The sequence below is a fragment of the Rhinoraja longicauda genome, chromosome 3 (genome assembly GCF_053455715.1).
Source record: "Rhinoraja longicauda isolate Sanriku21f chromosome 3, sRhiLon1.1, whole genome shotgun sequence".
NCBI classification, from domain to species: Eukaryota; Metazoa; Chordata; class Chondrichthyes; order Rajiformes; family Arhynchobatidae; genus Rhinoraja; species Rhinoraja longicauda.
Genome location: NC_135955.1, coordinates 28,086,847 through 28,103,280, shown reverse-complemented (window position 1 = coordinate 28,103,280; position 16,434 = coordinate 28,086,847). Strand labels below are relative to the sequence as shown.

Below are 16,434 nucleotides of genomic sequence, written 5' to 3'. Positions count from 1 at the left end.
GAAAACAGGAATGGGAATGGATTGTTCTGCTGGGATCCGGCTTGGACCCGAAGGACTGAATGTCCTCCTGTGTCGTAATAAGAGAAGAAAATAAAGGATAGGAAAGGAATAGAGATGTGTAGAAAACATCGGATGAAACAGAATGGTATGTGACCATTAACACTGGCTCGGAGAGGTAGGGCCAAAAAGTCTGATATTGTGTGGGAGATTCCGTAGGCCATCAGGAATTTATAATGCTTGGATAGTGTGGTGTAACCTGATTAGGGTTTTACATCCATTCTTCCATGATCAATGGGAAAAAAATAAAGCATGAAGCATTACCCCTCCCCCTCTAGCCAACTGCTAACAAATACTCGAATGGAGAATCCATGGGAATTTAACTAGTTAGCTCAATGTGAATCTTGCATTGTTGCTCTTTTGTGTTCAAACTCCATCATGAGCAGGCTTATAATGAGATTCAAATTCTCTTTGTGCTTAAAAGCAAGGTTGGCAATAGCTTGGCAGTCTTGGTTCAGCAAGTGGTCATGAAATGTATAACATAGAATGCCTTTCTCATCTCATGGCAAACTAAATTTCAGTTTGTTTTAAAAAAGATTAAACTTTTATAACCCATTGGTGGGCTGGGACAGTGCAGGGTAAAGAAGAAAAGATTGCTTGAACAATAAAATCCAAGTTCACAATCAATGTGTGAGGTATGAAGTGGCTGCACTGCCTGCCAAGCGGGGCGGGGGAGGGGAGGAGGAATTCTGCGGAGAGGCTTCTCGACTTCTACGTTAATTAGCTGAACAGGGTGATGTTGGTGAATGCTATGAGAAGATAACCTCATTTTTGATGGTCTCAGCAGGACAATAAAGACTGGAGTAGTTAGAAATCAGTGACCATTGAAAAGGTTAAGCAATCATCTTTGAAAGTTTACGGACACTTATATTGAGGTAAATGATGATGGAGTATTTAGTTTCGAGATACAGCATGGAAATAGCCCCTTTGGCCCACGCTGACCAGCAATTTCCCGAGTCCGCGCTAACCTGCAATTTCCATACACTAGTACTATCCTGCACACTAGGGACAATTTACTAAAGACATTAACCTACAAACATGTACATCTTTGGAGTGTGGGAGGAAATTGGAGCACCCAGAGAAAACCCGCACAGTCACAGGGAAAGTACAAACTTCGGGCAGACAGCACCCGTACAATCAGGATCGAACATATGTCTCTGGCACAGTAAGGTAGCAACTCCACCGCTGCGCCACCATTCTGATCAGCAAAACGGTAACATGAACTTTAAGTTTGTTAATTCCCTTTTGAATTACCTTAACAGTTGCATTCATGAGAACATTGGAAGTTTAGGAATTCAGCCAGATGGCTTACACCACGACAGATCAAATGGACTGAGCTGCCTCTTTCTGTGGTGTGGCCTTTCAAGCTTCTCAAATTTTCAATGTTTTAAATGTTGAAATCCTTCAAAAATACTATTTCCACGCTGAGCCTGTATTGTGATTTTAAATATTTTCTGTATTTTTAATCTTTCATATTTTGATTTTTCAAAATCCTGTTTAGTGTTAAATGCCTTCAGAAGACAGTGAAGGATTCTTACCACATTATGTGTAAACCATGTGCTTTCAAACTGGAACTCTGCGCCAAATGTGGGAAGAAGGAAGAGATTGTGCATCCGTAAGTAGTTTGTGTCGGATTTTACAGTTGGTTCAAAACCAGTGGAATTCTTTTAGTTCACAATAAACAGGCTGTTTCATTGATAAGCTCTCTGTGACCTAAAAATAATGCCTTCTTTCTTAACAAAGACAACACCAGCAAGCCAGCATTTATTGTCTATCTGGAGTTGCTCTCTATAAACATTAAAAAGGAAAAGTTGCAAAAAGTTTGTCCCTTAGAGGGTAAGACTATGGAATTAATAAGAAATAAAGGGCAGAGACTTTGAACAGTTGTTTTTGTTTTCATGGTAACAGACATGGTAACATTCAAATAATACTAGAAAATCCATTTGCAAAAGGGAAAGGGGACTGAAAAAGATCATACTGCTGGAGGAAAACTGCCAGACACATCAATGGCACTTAAGGTTGGTAATTCCCTGGACCTAATGGCTTGCCATCTCAACAAAAAGTGACTACACTGATAATAGATTAATTGTTCATGATCATACAAAATTCCCAAATTCTGGAACAGTCCCAGCAGATTATGTGTAAACCTCAAATATAAAGTGATGGTGTGCTGCCTTCCTGAATCACTGCAGTCCTTGAGGTGTAGACATACGCACAATCATGTTTGGGAGGGTGTACTAGGACAAATTACCTGTTAAATTTACTTGCAGACTAACTGATACTGAAATTATTGATATTGGTTTATTATTATCACAAGTACTGAGATGTGTGAAAAACTGTTTTAGCTGCTATCCAGACAAATACCATCCACAAGTACATCAGGCAGTGCAAAAAAGAAAATGAACAGAGTGTAGAATATAGTATAGGAAAATAACTGCAGATGCTAGTACAAATTGAAGGTATCACAAAATGCTGGAGTAACTCAGCAGGTCAGGCAGCAACTGGAGAGAAGGAATGGGTGATGTTTCGGGTCCCGAAACGTCACCCATTCCTTCTCTCCAGAGATGCTGCCTGACCTGCTGAGTTACTCCAGCATTTTGTGATACCTTCGAGAGTGTAGAATATGGTGAAACAAAATTTAGATAAAAAGAGAGCAAGGGTGCCACGAGGCAGATTAGAATCCTGGAATTCATGCATGGCATTTGGGAAGTCTGTTCAAGAGTCTGATAACAACAGGGAAGAAGCTATTCTTGAGTCTCATAGTACATTGTTTGAAGCTTTTGTACCATTTGATACTTTCTGTGGTGCCTGTACAAAAATTAGTGAGTGTCTTTGGAGACATGCCAAACCTTCTTAGCCTTCTAAGGAAGTAGAGGTATTGGTGCGCATTCTTGGCCTCAGTGCCATTGCGATTGGACCAAGACAAATTGGTGGTGATATATTTACCTTAGAACTTGAAGCTCTCGAAACAGCATTGATACAGACTGGGGTGCGTTTCTACCCCGGGTTCCTGAAGTCGATGATCAGCTCCATCTTGCTGCCATTGAGGGAGAGGTTGCTGTCTTTACACCATGACACTAAGCGTTCAATCTCCTTCCTGCACTCCTTCTCAAACCTCTACACATGCACTGTTGAAAGTGTCCTGACTTGTTGTACCTTGGCCTGGTAAGGCAACTTCAAAGCACAGGTATGCAAGAGGCTGCAGAGAATGGTGAACGCTGCTCAGACCACCATTGGCACAGCCCTCCGCACCATTGAATGCATCTATATGGGGTGCTGCCTTAAGAAGGTGGCATCTATCATCAAAGATTCCTACCATCTGGGCCATGCCCACTTCTTGTTATCATTGGGCAGGAGGCAGAGAAGCCTGAAGTCTCACAACACCTGGTACAGGGACAGCTACCTTTCTACAACAATTAGATTCCAGGGAGTATTGTTAGGAACAAAAGTACATCCTTGTTGGGCACCGGTGTTGAGAATTATCATAGGAGATAGATTGCAGTCTATGGGTCAGGATGTTGAGGATCCAGTTGCAGACAGGGTGGGGTAGGGGAGGGTTGCATCTGAGTCCTAAGTCCAAGAGTGAAGAGAGGAATTTTGTACGATGTTTGGTGTTGAAGACAGAACTATAGTCAAGAAGTTGAAGACTGATGCAGATGTCTTTGTGCAGGTGTTCCACAGATGAGTGTAGGGCCATGGAGATGGCATGTGCCAGGAACTTGTTGCAGTGTAGGCGAGTGGCAGTGGATCAAGGCTGTCTGGAAGGCTGGAGTCGATGTGCGCCATGGCCAGTATTTCAAAGCACTTCATGCTCGGTGAGATGTTTCATGGTGGATGTCAGAGCCACCAGATGGTAGGGATTTTAGCACGTTACCTTGTTACTCTTTGGCACCGGATGACAGTGGTCTCTGTAAAGTAGGTGGGATCCTCAATTTGGACCAGGGAGAGATTAAAGATGTCTGCAAATACTCCAGCCAGCTGTTCCAACTGAACCCCCTCAATAGAGCCTTCACATGCTTCCTGCTAGAATCCAGTAGGTAGACCCAGCAACTCGTAGCTTGCACACTCAGTTTACATGTGCTGGAATTGTGAGGAATTTAGGTAATCTGTGCCGTTTCTCCAATTTTTAGCTTTCCAATTGGAGTTTATGTCATCCTGATTGAAAAATAGTAGGTTCTTGGCAAGCAATGTTGCATCGTCTGGGCTTCCTGTGTCGGCGTGTAGTGCAGGGCTCTTTATCCCTTCCTGAATTAATGTTTTAATTTCACATTCAATGCCCAGACTTGGTTTAAAAATATATATTTTGGGAGTATAGTAGAAGCCTATTTTGGCTCGGTTCCACTATTCTGTTATAAAGGATTGTATTTCAGGATCTCAAAGTGTACAGTCACTCAGGTACTTTTCTCAGTGTAGTTACCATTGCAATGTATGAAAGTAACTAATGAAATGTGAACAGCAAACACCCTCAGCAGTGTGATTACCAAATATTGTTCTTGGTTAAAGTCCTTGGATACTAAAGGTGATTAAAAAATAAAAACAAAATTTGCTGGAAATACTCAGTGAGTCAGGCAGCAGTTGTGAAATGAGAATAATATTTTGGGTCAAAGACCCATTCATCAGTTGAGCACAAGCACTTGTTCTTCTTTTAAATATTGTCATGGGATCTTTAATATCCATCTGTGACAGCTCCCATCCAAAGCAGAGCACCTCTGGATACATGACACCTTCATGGAGGATAGCAGTGGAGATTGTGCTAGTCCCCATTGTGCAAGTTCTCTGATGCTGCCAGTTTAGAATGCAATAAACTGATGCTTTGTGAACGGGGATTAACTTTTATCAGAGGTATCACAAAATGCTGGAGTAACTCAGCAGGTCAGGCAGCATCTAGGAGAGAGCCACTCGTCACTTTAATTTCATGTTTAATGTATTTTGTGTTTTTAATGACTGTTGCCAGATTAATTTCCCTCCTGGGATAAATAAACTTCTATCATATGGCATCGTAACAATCAGATTTACTCTGATCTAATAGTTTTGTGACTTTTGGTACCCCTTGCTTAACAAAAATCCAATATTTTCATATTGATTTTTTCAATTGATTTCATCGAATAATAATGATCTGAAACAAAATATGGAAACCTTTATATAACCCTACATTGAGAACTGCAGGGCTATGCATGATTGAGATGAAATATACTGTGTGCTAAATCATTCTCTGCAGCCAGGTGGCACTCTAATGATCTTTTGTTCTTCAATTGTCTTTGGTCTGGAGTTTTCTGGGAAATACTGGCAGCTTCTGGAATAAGCACCAATGCAGATGCACTTTAAAAAAATATATATATATAGCATTAAAAGCAGAAAATTAGGCCAAACCATAAATAAAATCTTCAGCATAGCCTGGATGTGGCAATCCTGTTTGTCATCCAGGAACCCATCAGGTCCATACTTGCCTTCTACCATCTCACCCATGGAGAACGATCTCACAGACGCCATCCTATGTAGAGGCCCTGTGTCAGGTGTAAGTCCCATTGTGGTGCAAAGCCACAACAGTGTCCACCCAAGAAGTGTTGATAGGAGCATGATGTAAACCAGTCTCCTTTAGTTTCTAAAAAAATTCCAGTCTGAAGAAGGGTCCCGACCAGAAACATTGCCTGTCCATTCCCTCCACAAATGCTGTCTGACCCGCCGAGTAACCCCAGCATTTGTGTTTTCCTTTCATCTTTCCCAGCTTCAGAACTGTTCAAAAGGGCTGTTAGAGAGGCTGTATTGAGGCAAAGCATGTTGAAGCCAAGGGCAGAACTGAGGCTAGGCACGAGAGGCATTGGCAAGAATAGCTGACCAGTGATCACCCGATATATCAACACTATCCTATACACTAAGGACAATTTTACTATTTTTACCAATGACTTAAATTACAAACCTGGATGTCTTTGGAGTGTGGCAGGAAACTGAAACACCCAGAGAAAACCCATGTGGTCACAGGGAGAACATACAAACTCCTTACAGATGGCGCCCACAGACAGGAACGAACCAAGGTCTGGTGCTGTAAGGCAGCAACTCTACCGCTGCGCCACTGTGCCGTCCTCAAAAAAGGGAATATTTTATAAAATGCTTATGTAAACTCGATTAACGGTAAAAAAGGCTCATATTAAACACACTGGCAGGTGTTTCTCACTACTGAATGGAATTAGTTTACTACACCTGGAGCAAGCACTGTTCTTTTTTTAAAGGACCCTGGCACACGTTCATTGGGAAGATTTTGATCAGCGGTGCCAGTGAACCGAACTCCATGACTGCTTCCATGAAAGGTCATAGCTGCCGGGAAATCTGGGAATTGTGGTTTGCACAGCTTCCCAAACTTCCTGACACTTGCGTGTTTGCCGCTTGTGCTTGTGCTTATGCTCAGCATGGACACAGTGGGCCGAAGGACCTGTTTCTGTACTGTATTCCCCAATGAATTTGACATAACTGGGCAATTTTCATAACTGGGCGATGGGCAGACCCATTGTTTCTGCTTGCTCCTGTCGCACTGAATTAATTTCCACATACCTCGACTCCATACTATCCTCCCGGTCCAATCCCTCCGGACCTATGTCCAAGACACCTCACACGCCTTTCGTCTCTTCAATGACTTCTGTTTTCCAGTCCCCTACACCCTCGTCTTTACTAGCTCAATCTGAAAAAGGGTCTAAACCCAATACGGCACCCATTCCTTCCATCCAGAGATGCTAGGAGAGCTCCCCCTCCCCTCCCCCCACTCACCATCAACAACACCACAGTCACATCTGTGGAATCATCTAAGTTTCTTGGGACCATCATCTCCAAGAATCTTAAAAGGGGGGCCCCCATCGACTCTACAGTCTAAAAGGCCCAACAGAGGATGTACTTCCTGTGGCAGCTGAGGAAACACAATCTGCCACAAGCAATGATGGCCAATTCTATACTGCCATCGTAGAGTCTGTCCTAACTTTCTCCATGGTCTGGTTTGGTTCAGCCACCAAGCACGACATCCGGAGGCTGCAGCGAATCGTTCTCAACCTTCCCCCCCCCCCCCCCCCCCCCATTGACGAACTGTACACTGCAAGGGCCAGGAAGCGAGCAGGTAAGATCATCTCTGACCCCTCTTACCCTGGCCACCAATTTTTTGAAGCACTTCCCTCTGGAAGGCACTGTCAAGCCACCACAGCCAGACATAAAAAGTTTTTTTTATCCACGAGTATTAGCTCTACTCCATAACCAAAAGTCTGCAGCCTCTTTTTGCTCTGGTATTTTATTTCATTTACATGTTTAAACTATAATATTTTATTCTTAATGTTTTAATGTTTTATGCTTTATTCTTAATTGTTTACTGTATGTTCGTGTTGTTACTTGCGAGCGGAGCACCAAGGCACATTCCTTGTATGTGTACATACTTGGGCAATAAACTTACTCAATTCAATGCTGCCTCCAGCATTTTGTGTCTATCTTCGGAGTAAACCAGAATCTGCAGTTCCTTCCTACACAATTTTCTATATTATTCTGTATCTCCCAATGATATCCTTCCTGGATCACAGAAACTGCTCTCACTTATGCAGAGAAATACCAGTGAACAGAGTTTGGCTGAGATTTCCCTTCCAAATCCTGGGCAGATTATGACGGTGGATAGATTTTTAATCAGTAGGAGTATCAGGTTATGGGGAGAAGGTACGAAAATGGGGTTAGGAAGGAGAGATAGATCAGCCATGATTGAATGGTGGAGTAGACTTGATGGGCCAAATGGCCTAATTCTGCGGCGGATACATGGCAGATGCAGTTTAATGTAGATAAGTGTGAGGTTATTCACTTTGGAAGTAAGAATAGAAAGGCAGATTATTATCTGAATGGTGTCAAGTTAGGAAGTGGGGATGTTCAACGAGATCTGGGTGTCCTAGTGCATCAGTCACTGAAAGGAAGCATGCAGGTACAGCAGGCAGTGAAGAAAGCCAATGGAATGTTGGCCTTCGTAACAAGAGGAGTTGAGTATAGGAGCAAAGAGGTCCTTCTACAGTTGTACCGGGCCCTGGTGAGACCGCACCTGGAGTACTGTGTGCAGTTTTGGTCTCCAAATTTGAGGAAGGATATTCTTGCTATTGAGGGCGTGCAGCGTAGGTTCACTAGGTTGATTCCCGGAATGGCGGGACTGTCGTATGTTGAAAGGCTGGAGCAATTAGGCTTGTATACACTGGAATTTAGACGGATGAGGGGGGATCTTATTGAAACGTATAAGATAATTAGGGGATTGGACACATTAGAGGCAGGAAACATGTTCCCAATGTTGGGGGAGTCCAGAACAAGGGGCCACAGTTTAAGAATAAGGGGTAGGCCATTTAGAACGGAGATGAGGAAGAACTTTTTCAGTCAGAGAGTGGTGAAGGTGTGGAATTCTCTGCCTCAGAAGGCAGTGGAGGCCAGTTCGTTGGATGCTTTCAAGAGAGAGCTGGATAGAGCTCTTAAGGATAGCGGAGTGAGGGGGTATGGGGAGAAGGCAGGAACGGGGTACTGATTGAGAGTGATCAGCCATGATCGCATTGAATGGTGGTGCTGGCTCGAAGGGCTGAATGGCCTACTCCTGCACCTATTGTCTATTGTCTATTGCTCCTATCTCTTGTGATCGTATGATTGTCAAGTGCCAGTTCTGTGGGGGTTCCGGCATTGCATCCAGAGAGCCTGCAGCCTCTCGGGTTGATGTTGGGTCTTGACTGCATCAATTCTGGGTTGGGAGAAACCACAAGAACCACTGACCCCAGCTGTGCAACACAGGTACCTGCTCCTGCAATGTAAACAACGTTGACAGCAGTTTGAGGAAAAACCCATGGTCTGGAACTGGTCCAATCCCTTGTGATTAGAGCCTGTGTAAAAATAGGAGTTTCTGAGCTGTAGGTGAGGTCACAATAAACCTTCGAAAACGTTTGAAGCTTTTCTTGTTTTTGAAAAAATTATACGTGCCTTCCCCTTTATTATGTGAAAAGTTGGTCTCCCTAGTGATTGCCTGGTGCCTAATTCAAGGTTAGCCTCCAGGGAAAGCCATGTCTTCCACTGAATCAGTGTGTTCCATTGAGGTCCATCTACACAATTAGATCACATTAGATTTAGTTTGTCATACATCAGTGCAATGGAATTCCTTGGTCACATGAACCTCACAGTATACATAGTATACATGATAATGATCAATAAAAAATATGATGGAAAAATGCAAAACACCATTAAACAGTGTACAAACTAAAGTGGAATAATTTTAAATTAAGCAAGACTAAAAAGCTTATATCAGTTCTGAAGCAGTTAGACTCTCAGAAAACCCTTCTTCGGCCTCATGAAACATCTGGTGTCCTTACCCTGGATAAACAGTGCTGCAGTAACTCAGTGGTCAGAAAACATCTCTGGAGAAAAAGGATGGATGACTTCTAGGGTCGGGGCCCTTCTTCAAACCAGTCCTTGCCCTGTCTGATCTCCATGAAACATCTTCCCCACAGCAGTCTGGTTGACTCATAACTGCCTCTGAAAAGACCTACTCAGTCAACCTCATGGGCAAATGAAGATGGACAATTAATGCTGGATTTGTCAGTCACACCCTCTTTTCTTGAACATACAAATATATAAGAAAAAGTCTAAAATCCAATGTTCTGATTACTATTTATGCATTCTCTTTGTGGACCATAATTTATGCAAGTTGCTATTGCAACTGTGACTATGCTTCTGAAAAAAAAAGAATTGTCTTTCAATGACTGTGGGGCATAAATGCAATTTATTTTTTCCCACGGGTTTATGCTTGCTGAATAATAAAGCTTTACTCCCCCACTTCCCAGGTTGACTTTTTCAGAAGCCCAAACCAAACAAGATGAAGCTGAAACAAATCCTGGCACAAGAGGTTGCGTAAAAGGAAGCAAAGACGATGAGGATGGAGATGCTGATAGCACTGATGACTCTGATGTCAATGGCGATGACGGCAGTGATGTTGATGACGTTAATGACGATGCCAAGTCCAATGAGAGTTTAACTCATCTGAACACCCATGAAAATGACACAGCATTGCAGAAATCAAAACCTTTGAAGAGCAAACTAATTGCTACACAGGGAGAGCTAAATATTTCCTCTCTGAATCTTGAGGATTGAGGCCACAAAGGATCTGCCAATACAGCTTAATCATTGTCATGGGTGGCTACGTAAATGTATACTGGGTTTAATGTGTCTGATATGCACATCAACTAAGCCACGTTAACGTTCTTGGCTCAGATAGGAACGTGCAGTACTGCCAGAATGATATTGTGAAAGAAAAAGGGTGGAGAAATTATTGCAAGAGTGTTGCCTGCCAGTTTCACTTGTCTCTTACACACTCGGGTTTATATCCTGAACCGGCTGTGCGATGGTGAGTATAGTGAGCTTGCACATGCTTAGTACTCAGGTGTAAAGACAGGTTTCCCACCCCCCAATTACCAGACAATCAACCTGATGCCCTGGAAAGCATGGACAAAATGTGACCTAACCACATTTACGATTTAGCAATGATAATTGCAGCATCCACATTAAATATTATCTTTTGAATTTATGATAATTTGACCAATTATTAACTTGAGCAGTTGCTGCAAAATAGGACAATTAACTACATTCTATTGTAGTGGCCAGACTTTCACTTTGTTCTGCAGGATTGCTGTCTTTTCTTAATTGTCTTTAAAATAAAAGTAAATTACAATCTTGGGCGTTTTCTGCTGAGTCACATAAATATAACCATTAAAAAGAACTCAGAAATCTGCTTCTGGACCTTCAAAGTATTATGACTTTAGAGTGTACTTTGTATGTTACAGTAACAATTGAACCCGGTAACATGACAATAAATTAATCTGTAATCTGTGGAGAGGTGTATGTTGCTAATGGCAACCAGTCATGTTTCAATGGAGTTGAGGAGTCGGGGGAAATCTTGTTGAAACAGAAGGAACAGAATTTCTTCAAAGAATACAGGTCATTGGACCAAAACACAATGGTTGTGTTCCTAAGAAATATTGTGTAGTAGAAAATCATGTTATAAAATCAATTGTGTCAATGGGGGAAAAGGGGGTTAGGAGCTAGAGAATTTCAGACTTACAATAAGTTATTTTTCCTGTGGGGTTTAAAAAATATATATTTTAAACAATAAGTTTATTCTTATTACTGCAAACCAAAAATACATTGTTTAATGTAACATGGGGCAGCACAGTAGTATAGCAAATGAGGTGCTGACACACAGCTCCAGAGACCCAGGTTCGATCCTGACCTCAGGTAGTCTGTGTGGAGTTTGCACGTTCTCCCTGTGCCCACATTGGGTTTCACCCAGGTGCCTCGGTTTCCTCCCATATCCCAAAGACATGCGGGTTTGTAGGTTAATTGGCCTTTGTAAAATTGCCCCAAAAGTTTAGTTCAGAGATACAGCGCGGAAACAGGCCCTTCAGTCCACAGAGTCCGTGCCGACCAGCAATCCGCGTACACTAGCACTATCCCACACACCAGGGAAAATTTTACAATTTTTACCAAAGCCAAATTAACCTACAAACCTGTACACCTTTGGAGTGTCAGAGGAAACCGGACCAACTGGAGAAAACCCACGCTGTCACAGGGAAAACATACAAACTCCGTACAAACAACACCCATAGTAAGGATCGAACCCGGTCCCTGGCGCTGTAAGGCAGCAACTCTACCACTGTACCGCCCCAACTGCACTTCTGCATACAATGTATTCCGGAGGACTTTGGGCTGGTTAACATTACCACTGATCATAGGGAAGAAATGTGAGAATTTAGTTACATATGTGAAAGATAAACACCCAGAAACTGAAAATAAAATAAATTTTATCCCTGAAAAAAAAGCATTCATTTCAAGGGGAGTAGAAGACACAAGCAAGGACGTGATGCTGAGGCTTTATCAAACACTGGTGAGGCAACATTTGGAACATTGTGAGCAATTTTGTGTCCCAGATTTGAGGGAGGGTGCGCTGGCTTTGAAGAGGGTCCAGAGAAGGTTCACAAGAATAATCCTGGAGATGATTGGGTTAATGTAGGAGGAGCGTTTGAAGGGTCTGGGCCTGTATAAACTGTTTAGAAGGATGAGGGGGATCTCATTGTAAACCTACCAGAAATTGAAAGGCCTAGATAGAGTGGACGGAGAAAGGGCGTTTTCAGTAATAGGAGTCTAGAACCAGAGGGCACAACCTCCGAATAAATGGACAAACCTTCAAATTAGAGGTGAGGAGTAATTTCTTTTGTCAGAGGGTGGTGAATCTGTGAAATTCATTACCACAGAATGCTGTGGAGGCCAAGTTGTTGGGTATTTTTAAAGCAGGAATTGATAGGTTCTTGATCAGTAAGGGTGTCAAAGGTTATGGGGAGAAGACAGGAGAATGGTGTTGAGAGGGAAAGATGGATCAGTCATGGTTGAATAGTGGAGTAGACACAATGAGCTGCATGGTCTAATTCTGCTCCTATGACCTTTGAGTGTTTGACTGAATTGGCAGAAGAAAATAAATGAATATGAATTTTTTAACACAGTGGGTTAAGGGGTGGAATATTTTGCCAGGGATGTTCATAGAGGCAGATTCAACTGTTGTGTACTTTGGCATAGAGCTGGCACAGACTCTGGGTCAAATGTTCTGGGCTGTAACCATTCATGATTGAATGGGAGAGTAGACTTGATTGCTGAATGGCCTAATTCTGCTTCTATGTCTTATGGTCTCATCCCAGCCTCAGGACACAAATGTGCAGGAGGTCCTAGACGTAATATATTTTCAGCTGCTTCATCAATTACTTTTCATCAATCATTGGGTCAAAAGAGTTGAAATTTACAAATAGTTCCACAATGTTAAATACTATTTGCAACCCCTCAGCAAATTGCATGACTGTGTTCCTGCATTCGACACCAACACCATTGTCAAGTTTGCAGATGACACAACGGTGATCGGGCTGATCACCAACGGGGATGAAACAAACTATAGAGCGGAGGTGCAGAATCTGGCGGACTGGTGCTCGGATAACAACCTGTCCCTAAATACCACCAAGACCAAGGAGCTGATCATCAACTTCCGTAGGTCACATAACGGGGAATATGCCCCGATCTCTATCAACGGGGACAGTGTGGAGAGAGTGTTCAGCTTCAAGTTTCTGGGCACTCACATTTCGGAGGACCTAACATGGTCCAATAACACTGCTGCGCTGGTCAAGAAGGCACAACAAAGACTGTTCTACTTAAGAACACTGAAAAAGTCTGGTCTACCCCAACAGCTGCTGACGACCTTCTACCGCTGCACCATAGAGAGCATCCTAACGCATGGCATCCCTGTGTGGTACCTCAGCTGCATGGAGGCAGAAAGGAAAGCTCTACAGCGGGTAGTCCATAGAGCTCAGAGGGCCATCGGAACACAGCTACCAGACTTGGAGGGCATCTACAACACACGATGCCTCAGAAAAGCCACCAGCATCCACAAAGACTCTTCACACCCCTGCAACAGTCTGTTCGAACTCCTTCCATCGGGCAGACGATACAAGGCCTTCTACGCCCGCACCTCCAGACTCAGGAACAGCTTCATCCCCAGGGCCATAGCTGCTATGAACCGGTCCTGCTGAGCCGGATGGCCACAACGCATAGATCAACTTGCACTTTACCCTGTCCAAAACTGTTACAACTGTTTCGTTTCGTTGGGTTGCTGCTGTCTAAATTACTTAAATTATTGCATCGTATGGGAGGCGCATTCCCAATCTCGTTGTACCCCTGGGTACAATGACAATAAAGATATATTGTATTGTATTGTATTGTATCATGCAACAAGGGCCAGGCAATATTTACACACTGGACAATGAGTAATATCTTGCCACAATCTCCCAGGTAAATACCATCTCCAAAAGGAGAGAGTCCAATTCTTGATGTTCAATTAGATTACTATCATGGTCCTTCACCATTATTATTCTGGTCTCACAATTGACCAGAACTGGATCAGCCAGATAAAAATTGTGGTTGCAACAGCAGGACAAGGCCTTTCTAATTGCTCGCTCTTCCGACAATTTACAGCACCAGCGACCCGGGTTGATCCTGACTACAGGTGCTGTCCGTTCGGAGTTTGTGTGTTTTCCCCATGACCTGCATGGGTTTTCTTCGGGTTCTCTGGTTTCCCCCCACACTCCAAAGACGTACAGGTTTGTAGGTTAATTGGTTTTATAAAGTTGTAAGTTGTCCCTGGTGTGTAGGATAGTGGAAATGTGCTGGGTTTGCTGGTCAGCACGGACTCACGAACTTAGCTTTCAGAATACCAAGTGTCTTCTGAATAGCAACACATCTCAGGCTCACGCAACAAAAGCTTTTCACTGTACCTCGGTACACGTGACAATGAACTAAACTCATACTCACCCCAATTAAACCAATAATAGAACAATAGCATGTTCCTCACTACTGATGGCAAGGTAACTAGTCTTTAGTTCCCCATTTTCTCGCCTTTTTTTAAATAGTGTGGTTACATTTTTTACCTTTCAATCTGTAGAAATCTTTGTCATATCTATTGAATTGTGTAAGATGCAACCAATGTATATACACTCAATACACAATATATGCTCATATACAATACACTCTCCCCATAGCCATCATTGGGATGAACTCCCAAGTCTTGGGGATTTGTTGGAATTCTAGACCATCAATTTCTCCAGGTGCTATTCTTTCAAATATGGATTCCTTTAAGTTTCTCATTCACTCTATTCTAACTATTTTTAGTTTTATCTGTCTTCTGTGAAAATAACTTAGACAATAGACAATAGGTGCAGGAGGAGGCCATTCGGCCCTTTGAGCCAGCACCGCCATTCAATGTGATCATGGCTGATCATTCTCAATCTGTACCCCATTCCTGCCTTCTCCCCATACCCACTGACTCCGCTATCCTTAAGAGCTCTATCTAGCTCTCTCTTGAATGCATTCAGAGAATTGGCCTCCACTGCCTTCTGAGGCAGAGAATTCCACAGATTCACAACTCTGACTGAAAAAGTTTTTCCTCATCTCAGTTCTAAATGGCCTACCCCTTATTCTTAAACTGTGGCCCCTTGTTCTGGACTCCCCCAACATTGGGAACATGTTTCCTGCCTCTAACGAGTCCAACCCCTTAATTATCTTATACGTTTCGATAAGATCTCCTCTCATCCTTCTAAATTCCCGTGTATACAAGCCTAGTCGCTCCAGTCTTTCAACATATGATAGTCCCGCCATTCCGGGAATTAACCAAGTAAACCTACGCTGCACGCCCTCAATAGCAAGAATATCCTTCCTCAAATTTGGAGACCAAAAGTGCACACAGTACTCCAGGTGCAGTCTCACTAGGGCCCTGTACAACTGCAGAAGTAAGTTCCAGTGAAGAAAGCCAATGGAATGTTGGCCTTCATAACAAGAGGAGTTGAGTATAGGAGCAAAGAGGTCCTTCTACAGTTGTACCGGGCCCTGGTGAGACCGCACCTGGAGTACTGTGTGCAGTTTTGGTCTCCAAATTTGAGGGAGGATATTCTTGCTATTGAGGGCGTGCAGCGTAGGTTCACTAGGTTAATTCCCGGAATGGCGGGACTGTCGTATGTTGAAAGGCTGGAGCAATTAGGCTTGTATACACTGGAATTTAGAAGGATGAGGGGGGATCTTATTGAAACATATAAGATAATTAGGGGATTGGACACGTTAGAGGCAGGAAACATGTTCCCAATGTTGGGGGAGTCCAGAACAAGGGGCCACAGTTTAAGAATAACGGGTAGGCCATTTAGAACGGAGATGAGGAAGAACTTTTTCAGTCAGAGAGTGGTGAAGGTGTGGAATTCTCTGCCTCAGAAGGCAGTGGAGGCCACTTCGTTGGATGCTTTCAAGAGAGAGCTGGATAGAGCTCTTAAGGATAGCGGAGTGAGGGGGTATGGGGAGAAGGCAGGAACGGGGTACTGATTGAGAGTGATCAGCCATGATCGCATCGAATGGCGGTGCTGGCTCGAAGGGCTGAATGGCCTACTCCTGCACCTATTGTCTATTGTCTATTGTCTATTGTCTTACCTCTTTGCTCCTATACTCAACTCCTCTTATTATGAAGGCCAACATTCCATTGGCTTTCTTCACTGCCTGCTGTACCTGCATGCTTCCTTTCAGTGACTGATGCACTAGGACACTCAGATCTCGTTGTACGTCCTGTTCCTAACTTGACACCATTCAGATAATACTCTGCCTTCCTATTCTTACCATCAAAGTGGATAACCTCACACTTATTCCACATTAAACTGCATCTGCCATGCATCCGCCCACTCACACAACCTGTCCAAGTCACCCTGCAACCTCATAGCATCTTCCTCACAATTCACACTACCACCCAGCTTTGTATCATCTGCAAATTTGCTAATG

General features: G+C 43.2%; 1 protein-coding gene across 2 annotated transcripts in view; it reads left to right on the top strand.

Moving 5' to 3' along the window:
- c3h9orf85 (chromosome 3 C9orf85 homolog) overlaps positions 1-11,153 on the top strand; it is a 32,070-nt gene extending 20,917 nt beyond the window's left edge. Inside the window, exons 3-4 of one of the 2 annotated variants that reach the window (XM_078396895.1) lie at positions 1,559-1,672; positions 9,876-11,151. In XM_078396895.1, coding sequence (XP_078253021.1) covers positions 1,559-1,672; positions 9,876-10,182 — 421 coding nt within the window. In that variant the 3' untranslated portion in view covers positions 10,183-11,151. Of the gene's footprint in view, positions 1-1,558; positions 1,673-9,875 lie in introns of both variants that reach the window. The other variant, XM_078396896.1, reaches the window with a different exon arrangement.
- Positions 11,154-16,434: the final 5,281 nt, after the last annotated feature.